A 23711-nucleotide genomic window follows, 5' to 3' on the forward strand; every position below is an offset into this window, starting at 1 on the left:
TCGAATATTTTTGGATTTCACTGTTAGAAAAGCTATGGTCTCAGGTCAAAGGAATAGCCCCTTGGTTTGCATATTAAAGAGAATTTGCTAGACCTCTGTTAGCCATGCATCCCCATGCAGGCAGGTCTCCAGGGGGCCAGCAGGGCCCCACAGACGGGCAACTAGGGGGCCAGGTGACCCTGTCTCTGAGGTTAGCAGGAAACACTAAAGAGGGATGGGCAGGGAGCTGAGGAGCCACGGAGTGCGAGTGTGCAAGGCTGGTGATGGCAGCTGTCAATGGTTTGGAAGGAGAAGCAGACAGATTGTGCGTTCTGTTGGTGCAGCCAGTTCGCCACCTGGCAGGCTTTTCCTTGTTAGAACTTCTTGCTGTTTCTGTTCTCATCAGAGAAATGTTTTTCCTCTTATCCTCTGTGTTCAGGGGAAGTTAAATTTGTCAAAATGTTTAAACATGTTTATTGAAATGCAATTGTTTAAAGTACGCTCTGTGCATTCTAAAGAACTGCTCTTGTCTTTGATCAAATACCATAAAAATGTATTTAAGATTGTAAACCTTGCTTTGGGCAATGGACTACATAATTGAAATAAAAAATAAAAAAACTGCATACAGAATTAGAAAATGTATAGGTATGCAATGTGGTTGCTGACCCTGTGCTACATTATTTAACTGTTGTAAGAAAGCAGGTATGTTTCAAGGGCTAGGATTTACTTATAAAAAATTATCTCTAACTTTCTAATCCCATCATAGCCATGAATGCTGCTCCATGTTGTTCACTTGTTAAGAAGAAATGCAAACGTAAACCATGAACAGCTTAAAAGTACATTTAAAAATCAAATTTGGCAGTCAGTCCTTGTTCCAACAGGATTAAAAAAAAAGTCTTTCATTTGATATAAATATATGCAAAGAGAGTGGAGTGGTGATCTGGGTGCCAGAGGTGGCGCTTTACTCTGGATATTCTGGCTTGGGCCTGTAAGGGACATAAATTAACATGAATTAACACATGCATGCAATAAGAAAATAATTAATTCAAGTTATCAGTCACCTCTTCCATTCCAGGAATCTGATTGACAAGATAAAGTAATGTGCAAACTGCTTTTCAAAGCTAACAGCCTGGAGCACCCCTCCTATTAGTTAGTCATTCCCTCAGTATCACACCCGGAATCTGTCATTTCACAATTTTCTCCTATAATGCATATGTGCCGCTCTCACCACTCCACTACAGCAACTGCCATCTAACAAGTTGACACAGAGAATGATACAATTCACGTCCAGTATTCAGTTCCATATACAGCAAGCATCTGAGGCAGACGGGTCAAGAATATGGTACATTCTGTTCTCTCTCAAAATGGCTTTCCAGGACTCTAGAGAAGCTAGATGAAGCTCCCATGATATCCTTCAAACATCTAAGATGAGTTTTTCAGGATTCAAAACACTCACCAGGTAAAATAGTCTGTGATAATGAAATAATGAAATAATGAAATTGAAATGAAATTCTCAAACTACTTTTCCCTTAATCTACTGTGATTTTCTTTTACCTTCATTAAAGCAGCAATACTGTACGGATGCATTATCTCTTTTAAAAGAAAGACCTGGCCAAAATTGGTTAACATATTAAACACACAATAAATTTACATTCACATATAGCATATTCATAGCATTCACAGTAAGATAGGACCTCAAATGCATGAACAAGAAAGCTTGACTGCTTAAAACAGTTTAATTCCTCATCAAACATGCTGTGAGTGTGGCGTTTGAATGACTGATATTTAGGTAGTGTTTGCCAATGTAAATGATTACAACCCCAGGCTGAGTAACACAAGTTCACAAGAGTCACGATGCTACAGCAAATAGGTAGGCTACATAATTGGGAAACCCTTCAACATAATGGCATTCTTTATAAAAAAAAATGTTTCTATTAAGAATTTTGATATTTGAACAACCATATGGGGCCACATGAAGTTTAGTCTAGGTGTGTTAAAGCATTTCCATCCTTGATTACCTGCTTTGTTTGCTAGTAGCTATAGCCGGTTTGCAACAACATAGCAAATAAAGGAGAACCCTTGGGATGTGTAATTTGGTTTAGTTTTTTAAGATACTTTTTTTGACATTTTAGGTCTTTAATGAAAGGACAGCTGAAAACATGAAAGGGGAGATAGGGGGGGGGCGGGGGTGACATGCAGCATGCTGCTTCGAGGAGTAAACTTCCATGTATGGGCGCCCGCTATACCAACTGAGGTATCTGGGCCCCGGGATGTGTATTTCTTAATGACCATAACGGCATTCTTACTTTCGTAAAGTTCTGTATATACTTGAACAACCAGTTAGCAAGGCAGTTCACTTTTTTTTTTAACATTGTCTGCTAGCCTGATGATAAAAGGTAGCTGGTGGTTTGATCCATGATACTTGCAGTTTTAGTTAGGTTTAATTGGTACTTTTCCTGTAGGAGGCTTTATTTAACCAATTTGGTATGGTTTGAGCTCAGTTCAAGTTTAATTAAGTTAGTTAGCAAGCCAGTGTAATTAGTTAAGCCAGCTAGAAAGTAAGTTAGCTAGTTTGTAAGCCTGTGTAAGCTAGTTAGCATTAACATTTCTGTTAGTGAGCACAACGTCAAATTCAAATAAGCTTTAATGACATTTACTTTTTGGTAAAGCTACATCTGAATCTTTAATTGTATTTACTTTGTCATATGTGGGTCTTTGCTGGAATAACAAGTTGAATGTTCTGTCAAAATCTTCCCAATGCAAGTGACTCAGTGGAATGTTTATTATGTGCTATGTTTTATCATGTTGATAATGATAATACTACTGGTAAAAGAGTATTGTGTTGCTATTAAATGAGTTTGGCAAATTTGCCAACGTGTTTATGAAGTACGACCAAAGGGCTTGAGGTAAAGCAAGCTGCAAACCAAAAAGCGCACTCGTCCAATTTGGGTAGAGAGAAGAAAAACATAGCTCCAGAGAAGGATAGTGTACACAAAAGTTGTTCTGTTGCCCGTGAGTGTGGTGTCAGCCCGTCCCAGTCCCTGTGGCCCTCACCGTCCAGGCCTGACGGGAAACTGACTGCAGCTCAGGACATGGCCTCGTTTGTTCACGGTCCCCCCTCTCTGAAAAGAGTTATGCTGTCTGTTTTGAATGGACAGCGTTTTTCTTTGTGTGCTCGATCAAAACAGAGGGCAAAGTTAGTCAGCAAGTTGCAAAGCTTCTGCATTCTGATTCTTCAAGCCTCTTTTGTATGAAGTTTAGCACAATGTTTTACACTGTGTTTGACCTGAATGGCATGCTGGAGGTAGGAACATTTTTCTCAACTACAAAACAGAAAGTGGAAGAATGTATTTTTTCTATCAAATATTACTGATTCATGTTTCTACTGTAGAACTAAACTAGTAAAATTATCATATGGGGTTAACAACTCGGATACAGTACACAAAATGACAGAGTGCAGTATTGCTAAAATATTTATATGCTTTTATCTGATCTATTTCCTAACCACAAGGTATTTGCCTGTGAATCCCTGGCACTTTTGATATTACCTAAAGGCAAATGGTATATAGATTTATACAAGTTATTTACAACAACAGCCAAGCCATTCCTCTGGAAACTAGGCTGCAGATCAAAGGATTGTTTTGATCTCTACTTAGCATATTTGTTTAACCTAGCCAGTGATTCTGAAAAGTGCACAAGCTTTTCGGTGATATGCAGAGCACCCTTTATCCGTCTTTTTCTTCTGTTAGCTCCGGATTTAAGTACTTTCTGTATTTAGGAGACAACTGGATTTGCCAGCTTTTGAAATTTAGTTGCCCACTGCTAGCAGTCTTGGCACTCAGAAATAGATAACTAGGTATGTTCCACTGCTAATCCTGATCGGCCTTGTAATAGTATTTGCGGACTGTACAGCACTCAATTAGGGCATAATGTGCTATTTTTATTTCCTTTAAGTTGGATTAAATGTGAAAAACAGTTTTTTTCAGTTTCTTCTGTTTACTGTGTGGGTACTTTGCAAAGTATTGTTTTATACTGTTTCAATCAGTACCACTCTCTCCACACAGGATTGCAAAATGTCAGGAGGAAAACAATGTCCAAACGCTCTCTAAAAAAGATGCCAGGGCAATCAGGATATTTTCTGGAATGCTTAAGAGAATGCATATGCACACAATGCCCTAATTCTCTCTTACTTTGGGTTTGGGAAAGATGAGCCCAGGTTTATTGAGAGCCAAAAAAGGGGGCAGATGGCTCACAAGAGGGATAAACCTGGGAAGTCATGCTGTAAATGTGTTTTACAGAAAACAATGAAAGGAGCGGACAAAGCGATTGTGGCAAAGTCCTTTGGAAAATGGAAAAGCAGCTCTCTAAGGTCCAGGACCATGGAGAAGCCGGATGAGCCGTCCGAGGAGAGTAAGGAGACGAGCCTTTCCAACTGCACCTGTGAAGCCCCCCAACTCGGCAAGAAACCAGTTGGTAAAAGTACCTTATTTTCTTATTTCAAGTCCATTCACACTGCTGTGTCTCACAGCTTATTTTTCTTGTGGCAATTTTAATTATTACTGTGGTGTTTTTTTTTTTTTTTTTCATTTGACTCTCTGGCCTGCCATATCCGGTGAACAAACAAACCACATTGTTGGGCAGGAGAATTCCTTTTGAGGCAAAGTGTGTCTCCGATGATACAGTGTTGCCAGAAAAAGACAAAGCAAAAAATAGCAAACACAAAAACAGTCACAGGTGCATGGGAAAAAGAGAGAACCGAGTAAATGGTCACTGCGGTCCCCAGGAGGTCTTTCAGTGTTAGCCAGTGCGGTGGGTGGACTTCTGACAAGGACGTTGGTTAGCAGCCAGGTGGAGTGTGTAACTGAGAATGCCTCGGTTTATTCTTTTCACATGCTAATGTGGCTCCTATGTGACTTTAATGCGGCAAAACTTTTTCTTGGAGTTAACATTTTTGTTGTTTCAATACCTGCTCTTGTCTCACAATAGTGGGCTTATTCAAAGGCTTCATGCTCTTTCATATAGGCTTGGAACTGTGCCAGGGATAGAGATATATTAACTGTGCTGTAAGTAAATAAAGATTTTACACTATACAAACAGGTAAACATTTGGCTTTACAAATATGACAGAGAGCTTGTCATTATGTGTGTTAAAATTATGATTCTGAGACATGTTTGTGTAGTTGTTTTGTTTTTTATACATTAAAAAGCATTTACATTGACATCACTATAGATTTCTGGAGGAAGTGATTCAGTGTTTATATGGAAATAGGCCTGAATATGTAAAAAGACAGTATGCTTTGTACTATATGCTACCTACTCTTTACGGTAGATTTAGTCCATGTAGCATTTGGCTGTTATCTTATTTGCAGCCCATTATGTTCCATATAGTATATAATGGGGACTCCAGTATGTTGTAGATTTGTATTCTTCCAAAAACCTGAAATATGGCTTCTGACAATCTGCAATTAAAGACTACATGAAGGCCCAAGTCCTGAGCAAATGCACCCCTTTGTGGACACAGTAAGAACAGTGGGGTATAAAACAGGCCGTGCAGTTTTTATGGCGCAATTGCAATGGTATATAAATTATAAGTATAATAAGAATTCAAAATTGCAATAAACATGCTCTAAAATATATCTTTCATTAGTTGAACCAGCCTAATGTATAATCCAGGAGCGCAAAAGAGCAATATGGCCTCACACTATGGGTCTTTCCATACCTTGAAGTGCACGATCTGTAAATAGCTTAAAAGGCATTGCATCTGCCATCTGTACTTCTAGGAACTCTTCTGCATAACCATTAAAACAAGCTGTCTCAGAGGACATCATTCGTTTTTCAGCCTCAACCCTGAATTACTGTTTGTTCATTATAATTACAAGGGAGGAGTGTTGCCAGGCTAGCCCGCAGAATGCCAGGTGCACACGTTCATAATCTACCATTTTAAACAACTCGGAGCATTAACAACAGTATCTACATGCTATTCAGCCATTAGTTCACTTTGGCTTTCATGCTCAAACTCACATCAGTCATCCAAGCATTTTATTTGCCGCAACAGACATACAGGAAGAAAGTGCAATACTTTGTAGTGTTCCATTTTCCTAAGCCTGCTTAGGTTATGTGACTGAGCCATGCCACTGTGTGAAATTGTATCCCGATACTGGCACTGTATCCTTGTGAGGGAGTCTTGTAAAATAGGTTTACTTAGCGCCTTTGCTGGCATTTTCCGAAGATAGCAAATGCACAAACACTGTCCATGATCGGATTAACTGTTCAACAAAATGATGTAACTCTTTGTCTTTCTTGTGTGGCATAGGTTTCTCTGCTTAAGTTTAGTGGTCATCCAAAAGGGAGTAGGAACATTTGAAATCCAGTCATATCATTATAATCCTTATATTATGAATGCACTAGATGACAGCCTTGGTTAGTCATCCTTTGTCACATAAATTTGACATTCGACGACTCACTAAATTCACTAGATTTTCCAGATATTGTTTCAAACTGCACACCAACAATCCTTAATTAACACAAGTCCTGATTTGTAAGGCAGTTCATTTTAAACTTAGCCTGATGTTCCTCTCCAGTGTTGCGGCACAAGATTTAAATTGCATGTGATAAGTGTGAACGATTTTTTTAAGCATCCATATACAGTATGAAGTACGCTATGCCAAGTACACAGACAACAGGAATATGCACCTGAGGACATATAGCTATACATCCAGAGTCACAAGGTGTGTCAAGATAAAATGTTAATTACACAATTTAGGACAGAAATCAGTTGAAATATCTCCATGGATATCGCTTATTAACATTTTAATTACTACTATTACTTATTCTTATTTTTTAGATGTGACCATAGCAAGCCCAATTCCTCCCTTACACTAGAAAGGAGCAAAATGACTGTTTTCCACTGGAGGTTTAGATGCTTGTTTATCACTTTTAAATACCATCATCTTTGCTGAAATCCCCTCTCAAAAGAACCTTTCACTTGCTGGAATAAATTCAAATTAAAATTTAAATCCCTCTTTGCATTTCTTCAGCCTTTTTTAAAATAGCTGCCTCCTTTTAGAAAGCTGTTTATGTAGTGATCTGTTCATAATCCAGTTTGTTTCTCAACAGCGAAAAACACAGAAATCGTATTATCACTATCTTGGAGAGATGATGCGAGAAATCAGGAAGTATAAATGTCTGGATCTGTGGAAGTTTCCAAAGTTGCAAAGCTGAAAAATATGGCAAAAGCCTTTTAATAAAGTAGTCTGTAACACTGCAATTTGACTTGCAAATATGCAGAAATATAAAGTACAGTATGCCGATCACTCAAACACATTTAACAGACCTTTTGCAGAGTTAGTGTAGAGATAGACAATATGTGCTCATTCAACAAATACACAACATTTTGGCATGTTTCAGACAATGTAGACACTATTTCTCAAATACTGTAGATAGATGGCTCATCAGAAATGTTGTGGTTTATGACATGCAGCTAATGAAGTGAGAAATTTAAGATTAACCCCTGGCACCATGGCAAACAAGTCAAACAGATCCCTGTAAACAGCTCTTTATAAGTCTTAGGAGTTTCTCACCTTGTAATATAAAAACAAAAACAATATCTAATCAGAAATGTAACAAATATGAGCAAAAAAGCAGACATTTACATGCAATGCCTTTAATAACAATCCTTTTTAGATGTAAAATGACACAGAAGAGGCCATAGGGAAAATTTAATTTGCTCAAGCTAGATTGGATTTATTGTTGAGAAACAAATTATAATTGTGTCTCCAGAAAGTTAACCAAGATCCAAACAAAAAGAAATCAATGACCCACCCCCATTAATCACTCAAAGCCAGCTACTTGTGCTGAAGAAACTAACTTCATAATCAATTTCTTTGTTTTGCTCAAAGGACATTTGCATTTTAGTTCATGTCAGCAAGCTTCCTGTGTCTGGTGCAATCAAAAATTGCAAGCCATCCACATTAATGGAGTTTTTTTCTATTTATTCAAGTGCATATCTCTGAATACTCAAGATGATTTTAGCTTATTATGCAAACTACCCTACAAATATTTTAAAGACAAAAAAAAAAAAAATTCTATTGAGTGGAAGACTTAACTTTTCTGATGCTTCTCATGCTTTTGTTGTCACAATAAAAAAACAAATCTGTGTGCTACATTATCTAACACATTTTATTTTAGTTTTAATGACTAACCAACCAATATCTGTGCCTTAGGATCTTGCAATTGAGCACCCACGGGACTTCTGAGACCAGACAGAAATGCCTCCTGTTAGTTGTGTCTAGACATACTATTATGGCCACCAAGGTCATTATCAAAGCACACATTATACACACCTGTTACCATTGTTTAGATGCTCGTTTTTGGCTGAACATCCAAGCTCTTATCTGGCCATTTGTAGGCGTGTCTGCTTCATTGTCTGCCCGCCTGAGTAAAAAAGATGGGCAGGGACCCCGAGAGACGCACAGATCTGGACCTAACCTCTCAATGACACAACACAATGAGTCCACGGCCTATGAACTACAAAAGCCAGAAATTAACTAACCATTCATGCCATTAATTTCTTAGATGTAAGCAATCAGATGCTCTCATATGAGGTCAGTAAATATAAGGAACCAACAGTGACCACCAAAGACTGATGCCTTTAGTTGTTATTGGATCATATAAACATGCAGTTATATAAAAAATAAAGATTATTTTCCAGCATTTTAGGCCTTTATTTGTATAGGACAGCTGAAGACATGAAATGGGGAAAGACATGCAGAAAAAGGCCACAGGGCAAAGTTGAACCTGCAACCGCTGCAACAAGGAGTAAACCTCTATATATGGCTACCAGGCAAGCTACCCAGGTAACCAAATAGTTATGAAATATGAGCATAATAATCTACATTTCTCTGTATCTACATGGTTTTAGGAGTAAACTTGTCTTTCCATGCACACAATCTACAGCCGGTATTGTGTTTTCTACACCACAAAAGTTCAAATTTGGTTACTTGTCACTGATCTTTAGCCAGTTTGTTGCAACGAGATGCTCTTATTTCAGGGCAGTAAATGTAGGGAACCAGTTGGGGGCTACTAATGCTTTTCATTACGGTAAATGATTTAGACCTGCAATTATACGTATAATTATGAAAGGCAACCCTTTAAATCAACTAGCTTTCTGGAACCATGTGGATTTAGGGATTGCATTTATTGCCATGCACGCAACATACAGTCTCATTGGGATTTTTACACACAAACATCCATGTTTGGTAACCCGTCACATGTAGTAAAACTGTATCTTTGACCGCTTTGTTTTGTTCTATTAGTTTTTGAAGACTACCCAAGTATATTACATCCCATGAGATGAAGATTTAGTGGGCTTGGACAAGAAATTGAAATATAACAGAGCCAGTTAGTTCCAAAAGGCATTAGTTCAAGGCATAGATAGAAGACCTACATTTGTCCATAAAACGTTTGAAATGTTATACAAGTGTCTTCAAAGGACACTGAATAAACATATTGTAAGGTTGCCTATGGTCGCACGTAAATCACCCCAGAGGGGATTGCTGGGAAGTAATCTAATCATTTCTTTTAACTAAAACACAGTGACATCCAGTGTAGATAATGATCCCCATGAAAAATGTACTATATTTTCGAAAGAATATTCCCTGTCTAGTGACATTAACATAAAGATAGTTATACATCCTGGAGCCATATCAACAACATGTACTTGTGTTTGGTTGCTGCTATTTGCATATGCAAATATTTTTTTAAATTTTAATTCAGTCCTTTTATGTGACTTTGTGTGATGAACAAGCGGCATCAAGTGGTTGCACAATGAGGGTTCAGCACCACCAAGAAGAAGCATTTGTGTCATTTTAGACCAAGCTTAAAGCATTATAGCTGAAATTAACCACAGTTTAATATAGATTTTTACACATCTATCATTTTCAATGGCACAGTGTGAATATGCATTGTTGTTTGGGTGTATGGGCTGCCATGTGAAATTAGTCGCTTTGCTTTGTTAAAATTACGGGGCGGGGTGTTGAGTGAGGGGGTTTGTTGAAGTTTTACTGCTGACATTTTGATCCTGCAGTGCATTAGAAGAATTCAGTTAAACATATTTGTGTAGGTTTCACAGGAGGAAGGTATAGTGCTCGAAACAACAGGGTGATGTGACCCTTCACGTTGCTTACATAATTTGCAGCAGAATGCAAAAAGCTTTTAGACACAGATGTGACCCACTGTAATACCTTTCTAAATGCAATCAAACACTTTCTACAAATATGAGCAGGACTTTTTAAATGTGAACCCTTGTTTGACATGTAATTTTGTCCAACCCACTCTTTCATTTCTCCATCAGCTCTCTCCAGTTATGCCCACATTTTCAGTTGACGAAATAGCTTGACAAAACACTAGTTTGTGTTCTATGCCTGCTCCAAATTAGGTCTCTCTCTCTCTCTCTCTCTCTCTCTCTCTCTCTATCTCTCTCCCTCTCTCTCTTTTTATTTTTTCAGATTCAAATAGATGTTAGGGCCAAAATAAAATGTCACATTTTGTAATAGCGATGCAGTGTAGTCCTTAATATGTTACTGTCTCACAATTTGTCAAGATTGCTTTACATGAGTTGATTTTTGTGTTTTTTTCCCCCAACAATATTGATGTCTAGTTCAGGACATGAAATAATCATCCCTAGAACAAGCTTGTGTCCTCACAGCGAGATTGTCTGCAACAGCAAACAAAGAACATGTTATTTGATAAGATGCTTAGATAGAAGATTCTTTACTTTCATATGTTTGTCCGATTATCAGGCACAAATGGTGAAAAGAGGGGAAAACACAGCAGGTCGACTCTCTTTGTATGTCTCTTTCACAGTGTACCATGAATTGGCTCTTGAAGACAGTTAGAAATTAGACTTTTAAATGAGGCATTAAACAAGGTGATGATCAACTGCCAAACCTTAAGTAATGATATTCTCCGTCCTCAAGTCCCCGGCCATAATCAAATGCACAAATCACAGAAAAAAGAACAGAAAATATAGTATTATTACATATTGTGTTCACACGTCGGTCCCCCGGGACTGGGGGGGACGTCAGCGACAGATAAGCATGTATGGGTGGCCCCAACCATCAGCTGGGGAAAGCTATGCTTGGATCTTAAAGGGTGGGCCCCCTTATGGGTATCACTTATTTTAAATCCTGAGCCACACCATCCCACCCCCCTCTTTTGCCCTCCTTTGCCCCAGGCTCCACCCAGAAGTGTGGTTCCCTTTGTCATTGTAATCTGGCCCTGTTTGCTAAACGCTTCCACTGTTTACTCTCTGCTATGGGGGCTTGTATGAACAGGAGTCAGCAGGACGCAGGGTGACATCACTTTGGCTGGGGGGTGTTTGAAAAGCTGCATTTGTGATTTCTCGGGGCTCCGTTCTTCTTTCATTCTTCCCTGTCTCTATCCAGTCCTGTCGAACGCATGAGCTAACTCAGGAGTGTAACATGGCCTACAGGGAGGAATTATACCTAATTACTTGAATAACTGCTAGGCAGCCTTCCGTAGTCACCAAAAATCATTTCCAGGTCTCTGCCTTTTACTGATAGCCAGACTTCTTGTCACAGAAAAGCCTGGACAAAGCTTTTACATTCAAATGGTCTAGGAGAAATGAAACAGACTGACAGGTACAAACATTAAAAAGGGGGGAAATCAAATTAACAGACAAGGATTTCATATCATCTATTTTTGTTGTTGCCGTAGCGATAAAGTCGCAGACATTGAAACTGGTCTGTTGAGCCATTGTTATCATCCCTGGCCATCTGCTGCTGAGGAGTGACATTCCCTCTCATTTGCATGATGAGTGATGTATGAGGAGCTTGGGAGGGCATATGCCCTGGTCTTATGACAAAGCAAGAGAAAGTTTTTTTTTTTTAACATTTAAGAATAAGGATCAGTGTATAAATAAAAATATCAATAAGACTGGAAGAATGAGCTAAAAAAAGGAAATAAATCACCTGTGAGTGTGTATACATGTGTATATGCCTGCATGTATGTTGCATCTTCGCTAAGCGCACACAAATCTGTGGCGTCTGTGCGAGTGTATGCGCGCATGAGTAGAGGCTAGTGCGCGCATCTGCCTTCTTGTGTGCCTGTTTGTGTGTTTTGCGGATGTGGGAGTAGAGCGAGGAGGGGGGTTGGTGGCTGTTGATGTGCAAATGTGCATCATGTTGAAGGGCTGTGAATGGGGAGGTGTGACGTAAAAAGGGACCCGAACGCAGGTGCTTATCTCGAGGCTGTCAAAGGCACAGTATGTCATATTCCTGGGGACTACCTTTCAAAGCCACAGCACCAGCTCAGCTATCAAGAGACTGGGAGAAAATCAAACTTTTTGGATCACAGCACTAGGTTGGTGTCAAAGTTCTTTTTATTTAATACATAATGTCGGTTTGGTCAGCATTTATCATCACTGATACTCTGTATCGCATTTGTGAACGACACGCTTAGATGCTGTCATCTGAAAACAGGAGCGATAGAAACTTACTTAGATTTACACTGAGATTCACTCAGCTGCTACACTTGTGTTCTGTGGATTTTTACAAGATTATGTGAAATATTATTATGCTGGCAATTGTTTTATAGTGTGTCTGGGAGTATTTAGAAAATATTGCACTGGTGATGAACATTTGTTTGCTTGATACAAATCAGTGATGTTACAAATCTTTGCTGAAAAGCGAGCGCAGCTTCTGTCCAGGTTTCAGACAGTTTCAGAGGAGATTAAATGGCTCAAACTGTTTTTTGAGAGGCATGACCTATTTTTGATCATCCAGATAGCAGGAGATACCGTCTATCTAGATTAAATTCATAGCATTTGTGTGGAGTATAAGCTCGTCTTAGAAGAGCACATGTTTGTATTGTATGCAGAGACAAAGCATTGTCAGGTTGCCTGTGGCTTTGACAGTGACAGCTGTACATACTGTACAAGACCACTGAGCCTAATGCACTTAAACATTGACTCTATGTTCCAAAAACATAATTGAACAGTCACGGAATTATTTTTATTGCGTCCTGTTCCGGTCCGGTAAAGCTAAATGTAGTGTGCTAGTAACCCAGTCTACAAGTGAACTTTTGTGTTATATGTTGGTAAGTCTTAATAAATTCAGAGGGGTCAAAACACTCAACAGGATCCAGAGCAACTATTGATTTAGGAGGACAGATGCTGTTTAGAAAAGTTCATCATTTACTAGTGACATGCGGAACACTAATGGCTCACAACCTGCTTTACGACCAACTTTAAGTTGATCATTGCTAAACAACAGTAGGATTTTTTTTAAGCTAGACCAGACTTTGGGCCTCGGTTGAACTAATTGTCCTGTTATCACAACTCCAATGTCTTTTTAAATTTTGTTCTTTATTCTTTTGAAAAACATAAAATAAACATTTTAGGGTGTATGTGAGAGAATAGGTACGTAACCATCTGCTGTGTCTGCCAGTCACTTCTAAATGCCATGTCTTTCGGAGACAGTATACTCTGTGATTGAGGTGTTAAATCATCTTTAGGTTTGGAGAATTTCAGTAGTGGCAAAATAAAAAATATTCTGCCTGTTAGACTCCATTTAATCACAACTTCATCAGCTTATTTCAGTCAACTCACATCTCAACACACAAAAAAGACATTGAATAACACAGCATTGTGTAGCTGTGTCACATTTCAATTATCCTTTGAAAAGTTTGGCAAGTTATTCAAAGATGATAACCTGTGAAGACAGAACTTGTGAGCGGCTTTATAAAGTTACACCTCTATTGATTAGAGAAGCAGCCCAGACTATAGCAGGGAAGTGTGGTTAAGCAGTGATAAGTAAGGAGGCATTATTCCTCTCTGATCCCCACCCTCTGCTTCAAAGCACAGGGATGTTAGTTGCTACACAACACATAAATGCAACCTCTGTTTTGCCTCCAGGAACTGTCCATGGTACCTGCTGCTAAACAAAACTGGATTCACAAACTTAGTCATATAGCTGCAATGTACACTAAACTTCTGTGATGGAAAAATATATTTCTGTCTATATACATCATTCTTTCAAAGAAACAAAAATATAAAAGTTATTCATACTTTTGATTTTGAAAAGTCAATTGCCGTCAGCTAACAACAAAATTGCACGAAAAAGCTTCAGTATATTAGTCTGTTACATATTGTGTACCTGTTTTTGCACCACTCAAACTTTCAGTTAGTTAATCCAGGGAAATGAATTATGTGGATTTAATTCAACAAGGTCTCAGGAATGATCCATCTGCTGTTGAGCAGCTGGTGAAAGGATAAATGTAATTAATTACTTAACTTTTGAACAGTATTCCAAAAAACAGTGCTGTTTGTGTGTCCTACTAAGAAAGAAATGTAAAGCAACATACCTTTCAAATGTATTCTTTTCACTTTTGTTCTTAGAAACACGTTATAAGTTAATTAGTCTTTCCAGGCAGCCTCTAATATTGTTTATAATTGGTGTAATGTATAATCCATATATATTTCAGGAATTTTTTCCAATGTCAATAAAAGGCATTAACATATAAATATTGCATCAATTAAACCTCAGCCTATAATAAATTAATTAGCATAATATATAATTAAGTGTGTAGAATTCTAGATAAAAGTAACCCTAATGATATGCAGTATATGATATAGGCTTACACTGAAATAACTAAAGTAGTTTTTTCTTCTTCCAGTTGTTCTTTTAGAAATGGACTGATCCAAAAGGATTCATTGATTATTTTATAAATCCTTAGAAAATCTGAATAAACTGTAAGTTTAGAATCACGTTCATATTTTTTTTTAGCTTGGTTCTACTTCACAGCAAAATGGCCTAAAAATGTTAACCATGTTAAAACAGGTGCGATTTTCCTAAAAAGATAATACAATCCCAACACTAAAAAACCTCTTAGTGAATAGTTATATTTGCTTGACAGGGCAAGACTATGAAATGTTCCCAATTAATATTACATGGGATTTTATTCTGCCTTTCTTGTTTTAAAAATATATTTCAGAATTTACCTTGATTGTAATGTACCTCATTGGCTGCGGTTTTGTTTGTTGGCCTAACTATAAAGGATCTGCTTATACCCTTGTGGGTTGGGAAGAATTAGGATTTATGAATTTATTTCCTCTGTTGTATTGTTTAAACAGCTTTGGTTTAGTTTTGATCCCTTCCTCTCGCCTTTGAGGCTGTTCCACGGTGTCAGCTGTTGACTGATAGTAAGAGAACTGCCTCACAGTGTGAATGAAAGAAAACTAGCGGTTGGTAAACACTGATAAGGGATAAATAGAAAGCGGTCAGGCAGAGATAGTTCTGTGGGAGCCCAGATTGTGTGCGGTCTGTTAAAATGAGATTCTGAGCCTGTCCTTTTTATTCTTCCTCCTCTCCCCTCCCCTGTGCGGCGTTTGTCTGGAAAATCTCCAGTGACCCGGCTCGGCAGTCCCAGGCTGCAGTATTCTCTTTTTGTATTTGTTTTGTTTTCTAACAAGGGTCAAGTTGGCCAATAGACATGTCCCTGATGCTTATAGACAGCTGTCATGACTTCAAGTACTTACAATAGTTACATTTTACACAAATTCATGGTTCAGCACCAACAAACACAGCAGCTAGAGATTTGTTAAAAAGCTTAATATGTTAACAATTTTGAAAGCAGTTTTTATTACCTATCCTATAATTTACCCTCAAAATCCATTAAGTTTTTTTTTTTAAAGCTAAGTAGGAGCAGTTCTTAGCATCCATCCATCATCCTTTCTTATATCATTACATACTGTATGTGCTCAGAGTATCATGATCAAGTCAAGGCTACATGTATACGTTTATACATCACCATGCTATATTAATTAATTACAGTCACATAATTAGACATTTCCACTCTCTTTACTACAGACCCTTAAGAATATAAGTCACTTCTCAATTAAAATACTCTAAATTACTGTTTTATTCAATTTAATTTTAGGGAGCAGTCTGTCTTATCCATTGATTTTTTTTTATCAAGGTTGAATCTATATTTTATGTGATTATAAAGACCTTCAGAGGTCTTACCTTGAGGATCACCATGTGGTGTATTTACACAGAAAATAATTCTGCTTATTGTAGCCCAGCAGCTAATGAGATTGGTTGTTAAGTGAATGACACAAAAAAAGAAAAGAAAAAAAAAAAGCTTAGCGTTTCGGGTGAATATCCCCGTGTCCCTGCGCGCACGCACACACACACACACACACACACACACACACACACACACACACACACACACACACACACACACACACACACACACACACACACACACACACACACACACACACACACACACACACACACACACACACACTCAGCAGCGAGACTCTGGACTACCCTGTACCCCACCTCGATATCATTCTGCTCCGTCTCCTCCCCGATGTCACTATGAGATGCAAAACAAAGGCTAAAGGGGGCATGGTAAGTCAAGCTCCAGATTCTGCCCTGTCGGACATGTTAACATGGGCTCATTTAGATGTAGGATACAAGTGATTCTGTTTGTCTGTATGAGGATGTGCTGTGCTGTGTAAGCCTCAGGCTCAGATAAGTAGATTCATTGAAGGGTCAGTAACGGTGATGCCGTTTTATGTGACTCAGAATCAGATCACCACATTCTTAACTTCTCAATTGCCGCTAAAACTTTTCATTCTGTGAGCCAATTGCACTTTATGTTTTAAAAAGGAAAAAGATTTGTATTTGTTGCCTCTGTGCCTGTACTTGGTATTGCTGTTGGTTACTGAGACATAGTTTAATGTTGTTGGTCCCTGAGTTAAGCTTGACACAGTGTTGTCCAAGGATTTATCTAAAAAAAAGCACTGAGGCATAATACAGAAAGGCATGACAGCACAAGAGAGTCACCGGTTTAATCACTCACTCAAAAACAAATAGATGTCATTTTGACACAAACATGTACATTTTAAACAAAATGCAGATATCTTGTACCTTCCGTCGGACCCCTCTTTCTGATATCTTTAGTAGCACTGGAGCATCAGAAGTGATTGCTGTAACAGAAACATTTAAGTGCATTAGCTTATCATGCTCCACTGTCAGGGTGGAAACTGGGTTAAAGTCCGTTGCGTATATTATACCCTGGACTTAAGTCAAATTTACATTTTGTTAAAGATTACTCCTTTTATTGATGCATATAATGATATTCATGGACCATCTGCTGATTTGGCAAGCATGGATCAAACTCACAAAACAGCCCTGCTAACCTTTTAAGTACAAAATAGTCTGGCTTAACTATCTGCTATCCCCGAAGTGTGTGCGTGTGTGTGTGTGTGTGTGTATGTGAAAGTGTGAGAGATTGTATGGATATTGGATAATACTTAATTTAGATCCTTCATGCTGCTCATGCCATATTTTATTTTATCATGATCGCTTTTGGTAGCAGACCAGGGCTTGTGTTTGAACAACTGAGCAAATAATGTTTGCCTGACAATGAGCAAAGCAAAATCTTGGTACGAAGAATCTGATTAAACTCTTGATCACAGCGTATAGCTCTGAGTTTATATCCATTGCCATGGTGACTCGGATTTGACAGTGCAGCATTGCACACTTCCACCTGGTTGTGAACGGCTATACAGGCCTTACTTCTTGAGTGTAATGAAACAGTGCTTAAGGCTATTCTAGTTATTCTAATAACTAATTTAGTTGTGAACTATCTCCCAGTGTGTGTTTCACAGAAATAGGAATTCACCATTGGAAATCCTTACTGCATGAAATACTTATGTTCGACTCATTCCAAACAAAGCTTACGCAGATGGAGAATTCATATGCCAGAGGTAAATCCGAGTTAACACGGATTTATACTGGCATGAGTTAAAGGACTAGAGTTTGTAATCCAGGTGGCCAAGGGATTTTACCATACAGTGGCAAAAATCACTTAAAACTCCCCCAACATCCTAAGCCACTGAGCTCAGTAAGCAGACAGATTGTTCAGAATTGATGACAGCACAACTATATCAGTGCTGGACTCTATGTGTGTGTGTGTGTGTGTGTGTGTGTGTGTGTGTGTGTGTGTGTGTGTGTGTGTGTCTGCGTGTGCGCATATGTGAACATGTTTGCTTCATATATATGTACACTCAATTAGTACTTAATGGGCTCTTTAGAATAAGACCTTGACAGATTGGTATTATTTTGCTAGGGTAGGGGAGGTGTATTGGGAATACTGCCTTCTATCTGCATAAACATCAGTAGCATGAATAGAAACACAGCATCCTCCATATCAGTGACCTCTGACTGATTGGCAAAGGAATCAAAGTTGCCATAATATTCAAATAATCAATGTGTTAATAGTCTTTTACTTGATCAACCTATCCAATAGATAAAAAATACCAAAAGAAATACAAAAAGTGCGTCTCTACATTTGCATGGTTTTTCGTGTTTGTGCGTGTGTGTTTGCGTGTGAACACGCACACCCTTGTGCACATGTGTGTGGAGGACAGAGGAGCAGAGATAGAGTGGAGTTGTTTAATGACAGGAACAGCTGACTCATTTAGAGAGAGCAGTGAAAGGTAATTAACCCTGGGAAAACTACAGCTGCCATGCGAGCTGTTCACTTCAGCGCAATCTGATTAGGAATCACTGCTCGAGTCCCTGACTCCTTTCAGACACTGTGTGTTCGAGGTAAACTTTTCCCTTTGCCCCGGAGAGCCCCAGAGCACTGGAGACCTGCCTTTTGTGACGGGGGATTAGCTGGAGCTGTTACTACGTTTCTCTAAATTGCAGACCACCTGGTAGCATTCATGCAACCTCCTCCATGAAAGGGCCTCCTTGGGCAGGAACAATGAGCGGGATTACTCTGCTCATTGTTACACTGGGGCTGGAACTTCTTTTTCCCCAAACACCTGTCCCCAAATTAGACGGGTTTTTAAAAACCATGTTCATGACAGAATTCTAAGAGTCAAACTAACATGAGAGTGGTTAGGCAGACTGGAGACTTGCCAATGGATGGATTGTTCGCCACTCCATTTATAATGCTATTGATGTATAGCGTAGTCAAGAAGATACTAATTGTATTTGTCTCAATATTTTGGTGTTCTTAATTGGATTGAAATTCACAAATAAAATAGCATATCATCTATGCTCCTTTCATACGATAAGGGAACTAAAAGCACCAGAAATTTGGTCAAAAACAGAAATTGGCTCTCTGATGTCAGAAGAAACGTTCTGGACTTGGTGCCTTTGTGTGGTCCGGCTCCAGATGAACTCAATTTAGAGGGAAGGCTTTGGGATGACTTTGGAAAGCGATTACAAGATTCATAAATCACCTCGGCAAAGGTGTCACCATCTGACTCTTTTATGGGACTCTTGCTAACTCCGTCCAATAACAAGTTTCCCCTGTAGTTATGCCATCATAACAAATCATTGAAGCGATAGCGGCTAGCCAGGCTCCTAATTGTCTGTTAAGAATTCTGTGAGCTGTGTTCTCTTATTGAAGCATCTCCGTCTTGGAGAAGTGATAAGATGCCAATACGCTCCTCTATAAAAGTACTCATTGGCAAAAGGCACAAACACTTTGCTTGGCCGTCAGGGTAGCTGTGAGGCTGTTATATCTGAAATCGCAGTTGACTTCAAGATTTCTGACTGTGTCTTCATAATTCCAGAAACCTTGATCAGACGAAGGGATGCTCATAAATTGCCGGTAGAATAATTTTCTTTCAGATACAGTATTTTTTTTTAACTTCTTTTTATTTGAAAGGGCATAACCATACACAGCACAAATAAAAGACTGTTATTTTTCTTTCCACTGAATTTGAGATTGTACTAATTTAACTAATCTTTATTAGTAAAGGAGAGTATAAGGAAGTACATTTATAAACACTGTTCAGTATCTTATGTCTCTTAATTCTATTGCAAAAAAATTATATTTCTATAAACACAGGAAACTTTCCAGTGTAGTTAGGTGTTGTTCAGCTGTCCATTTTACCATGTAGGTGACCGTGATTAAACATTGTGAAAAAAGATTTTATGCCAAGTTTCAGACATAAATTAAACATCCTAGACCTCTTTAGTCCCCTCCCCCTCCTAAAATATATCTCAGTCATTATTCTAATGTCCAGCTGGTATTTAGGCACAGGGCGTCTGATGGCTCCCTGGCCACCTCACAAAAAAGACAAAAAAGAAAAGTTGTTTATCTAAATACTCTCTAAACAGAAGTTGATTTCAATTTCTGAGCAGAGCTTAATTTATTTCCGCAAATGCATTTGCATCTCAATGAAAAATGGCAAAAGCAATTGTATTGCTGTATACACTTTACCTGCTTTCCACAGAATGGATGTGAGCATGAGCCAGTTTCACTTTTTGCTTCATCTAGACTTTCTGTTTAGCTGCTTCTCTGCACACCTCAAACCTCCTATAGGGTAAATATAAATCATGATCCGTTCACTATATCCTAAGACATTCATTACAAGGAAATATGAAAGTAAAGGGTGCTATCTCCTTGCCGTTTGCTCTTTATTATACATAAACAGAAAACACTTAGCATGTAAAATTAATGTGAAAATTATTCCTGGGGTAAACTATAAACACAGAAGTTACCCTGCACATTTACCCTTTTTTCTCCTTCCCCTAGATCAGAGTGTAATTGCCAGTAATCAGGTCTGTTTGCTGCTGATAAAACCACTCTGAATGCGAGGAACCCTCTTTGTGTGATGACTCAATTATGCCAGAAGTGGCTCATCAAACCTGGCCCATCAGCTGCTTTAATAAATAAGGAGGAAAACTTGCTGCAGGCGCATTATAATTCCATTCATTCCATAATTAAATCCATTCCAGTTTTAACCCTTTACTCAGTGTGCTTCTGGAAGAGGAAACAAAAACAAGGGGGGGGGGGGGGGGGGGTTGAGACACACCAGACAGTGACCTTGCACAGAGCACCCATCCGTTCCCTATAATTCAAAATGATACTGTTGAAGAAAGGTTGAGAGAAAAAGGCTTGTGGAGGAAAGGATGGGAATCAGTTAAGATGCGGCTCCTGTTTTTTATGTATGCATTGTTTCCACACACAGCCTTAGACAGTAATTATATTAAAAGAGTAATCTAATCATAACAGTTGGTCGGTTGAGTGTGCAGCACTGACATTTTGAAATCTTATTTTGTGTAATCTCGTTTGCCAATTGCTAATATCATCTCGCCTGTACCCGACTATCTAAAGGAAATGTAAATAATGTAATTAATTTTATGGTCTCCAGAATCTTACTTTGCTACTCTGGCTTGCTTTATTGGTTTCAAGATGAGGTATCAGCACAGTACCACTGAGTTTTTTTTTTACTCCATCCCAATAATGTCTGTGTTAATTACAAGAGAGCGTCCCAAGTGCGCGGATAAGCTGGGAACAAGGGGACACAAAGACTCAAGGTCAGTGATGAATATCCACAGCAGCTGCACAGTATTAATAAGGCAGTATATGAAAATAATAATAATAATAGCAACACTTACAAATAAATGTAAGACTGTGGTTAGAGTAATGACAGGGCCGCTGGGGTGTTTTACAGATATTTCCTCTCCACTATTTCAGCTTGGATCCAGCCTTTCTGATAATGGTGCTAGCCAATGGTTATTCATGATTGCTAGACTGGGAAGGTCTCCCTTTTTCTCTACCCCCCAGTCGCAGCCTATTCTCTCCTCTGTGGTGGGAACGCTAGCAGATGGGGTTAGGGGGGAATGGGCTGGGCTCAAGGACAGCAAGCAGCCAGATTAACACAGAAAATCTCATAGACCCTCAGCATCAGGCTGCCTCTTTTCCCCCTGAGAAATCTGCCCTAGACGCAGAGAAACAGTCCTCTGAGAAGCATTATTTGTGTTGGATTTGGGGTGTGTGTATGAGGGTGGGGGGGGGAGAGTGCATGAATATGATTCAGCAGATGACGAACCAACTCAAATAGTAGAGTCTTTTTTCATATGCTAATGATATTGAGTGAAGAACCCTCCCTCACTTGCCCTCTCTTCTCTCTCCTCCCCCCAGTTTTGTTTTTCTGGGGAAGCACTCAGTGAGCTATAATTAAGAAGATGTTTTTTTTCTTCTTTTTTTTCAAAGTTAACAGACATAAATAATTCCATAATAAGATCTGTGAAGTGAAGAGGCTTAATGTACTCATTGTGTTCATCCTTGTTTTCCCTCTTGGATGTTTTGTATTAATTAGAAGTAAGCAATTTGATCTGTCAAGCAATCAATTTGCATCGTGTTCTTTATTTCCTGATAGGTATTAATATGCTTTTTCCACCTTTTTTTGCACTATGTACACATCCACGCCTCTTGGTTAGGAAAAAGTAATGATAAAAACCTCCAGGAAGATGGTTTAGAGACATATCATTGATTTTCACATATGCTACAAAAGCAAAAAAAGTTGCAGGTTTGTATATATGTATCTGGTGTTTTTTCCTTCCTGTTATAGATAATGAATTACATGATCACCTCCTGAGAGATAACAAGTGGGAAAGCATTAACCAGGGTGGACAGTGCGGATCTGGCATCTTATCCTACACAGAGCTCGGAAAACTACAATCAAAGGTAAATAATCGGACTACAGCGCTTGAATAGTACAAACTAAAAAAAAAACTTTTTGTCAGGGACAAAAGGTCTCTAAATGATTGCATAACAGTGTTTTGGATAAGTAGCATGCTAAGTGTTTGGGTGTCACTGGTCTTTTGACCCCTTTGATCACAAACGGAGATTGTTTTTATTTTTTTATTCAGGGCTGTGGGTGGCTGCCAGATAATATACTCTTTTAAAAGGTATTGCTGAGTATTCAAAAGTGATGGTTGATAGTCAGGTTGTCTCGGCTGGATTTGTACCTGATCAAAAACGTACTTTGAATCATACCAAAAGTTTACAGAGATCTGCTACAAGGTCTTAAGGTCTAAAAAAAAGGACCATCCCAGGGTTTTAATAGTACACAATAGGATCACTGGTATAATACACTGCCTAGAGGGATCGAGAATACAGCAAACATACTGTTAAGATCAAATATAAGACGAGATATAAGAGCTTATGCTTTGGGAAATGCTTTGCAGTGATAGCTAATGAATATGTTGCGTAGTAAACCACGCTTAAACACTGCTATCAACCTTTAAGTTTGTACTTGGGGGCCCTATTACAGTTTGATGACTATTTGGAAAAGTTAAAAATCCCAATTGTTACAACAATTTTCGTGAATAAAAGGCAACTACTCAAAATGTGATAGAACATGCCAAGAGAGCTAAGGAAACAATATTTAGATAAACACGCATTGCTTTTACACATCATTTTAATGTAAGAAAATAAAAAACGGAGCAAAATCTGTGAAAAACACGTGCAGTTTAATACTAAAAAGAAAAAAAGAATTGTACTGTAATAACATGGTTATTCAGTCAGTTATTATATCAGTTATTACACTGGAATAAGATTTTTAAGTAAACATTTTTTTTTTATTCCACTGGTAACTGGTAACCCCATATTTAGTATTTCTAGGCAGTATATAAAAATTTCATAAATCACATTATAATGAAGTTGTATGCAGAGTTTAAGTTGATTTAAGTGTTTATAATATACTGCGATTGTCACCAAATAACTTCTCTCATAAAAAAACATTTTTTACATTATTACAACTGAATATTGTCACTTCTTTACTGTTTATACACCAGCCCCCACTCGTGGGCTCCCCCAGGAGGCATTATAGTTGTTGACAAATACATTGAGAAACACTTAACAGCTTACAACTAAATATGGGGG

General features: G+C 38.4%; 1 protein-coding gene across 5 annotated transcripts in view; it reads left to right on the forward strand.

Moving 5' to 3' along the window:
• The first annotated feature begins 3152 nt into the window (after window positions 1-3152).
• Window positions 3153-23711, forward strand: part of st18 (ST18 C2H2C-type zinc finger transcription factor) — a 40263-nt gene continuing 19704 nt past the window's right edge. For 2 of the 5 annotated variants that reach the window (XM_034888313.1, XM_034888314.1), the window contains exons 1-3: window positions 3154-3283; window positions 4278-4452; window positions 22396-22511. In XM_034888313.1, the coding sequence (XP_034744204.1) occupies window positions 3230-3283; window positions 4278-4452; window positions 22396-22511 (345 nt within the window). In that variant the 5' untranslated portion in view covers window positions 3154-3229. Of the gene's footprint in view, window positions 3284-4277; window positions 4453-12119; window positions 12360-22395; window positions 22512-23711 lie in introns of those variants that run through there. The other 3 variants (XM_034888315.1, XM_034888316.1, XM_034888317.1) reach the window with 3 other exon arrangements.

This window comes from Etheostoma cragini, chromosome 12 (genome assembly GCF_013103735.1).
Source record: "Etheostoma cragini isolate CJK2018 chromosome 12, CSU_Ecrag_1.0, whole genome shotgun sequence".
Taxonomy (NCBI): domain Eukaryota; kingdom Metazoa; phylum Chordata; class Actinopteri; order Perciformes; family Percidae; genus Etheostoma; species Etheostoma cragini.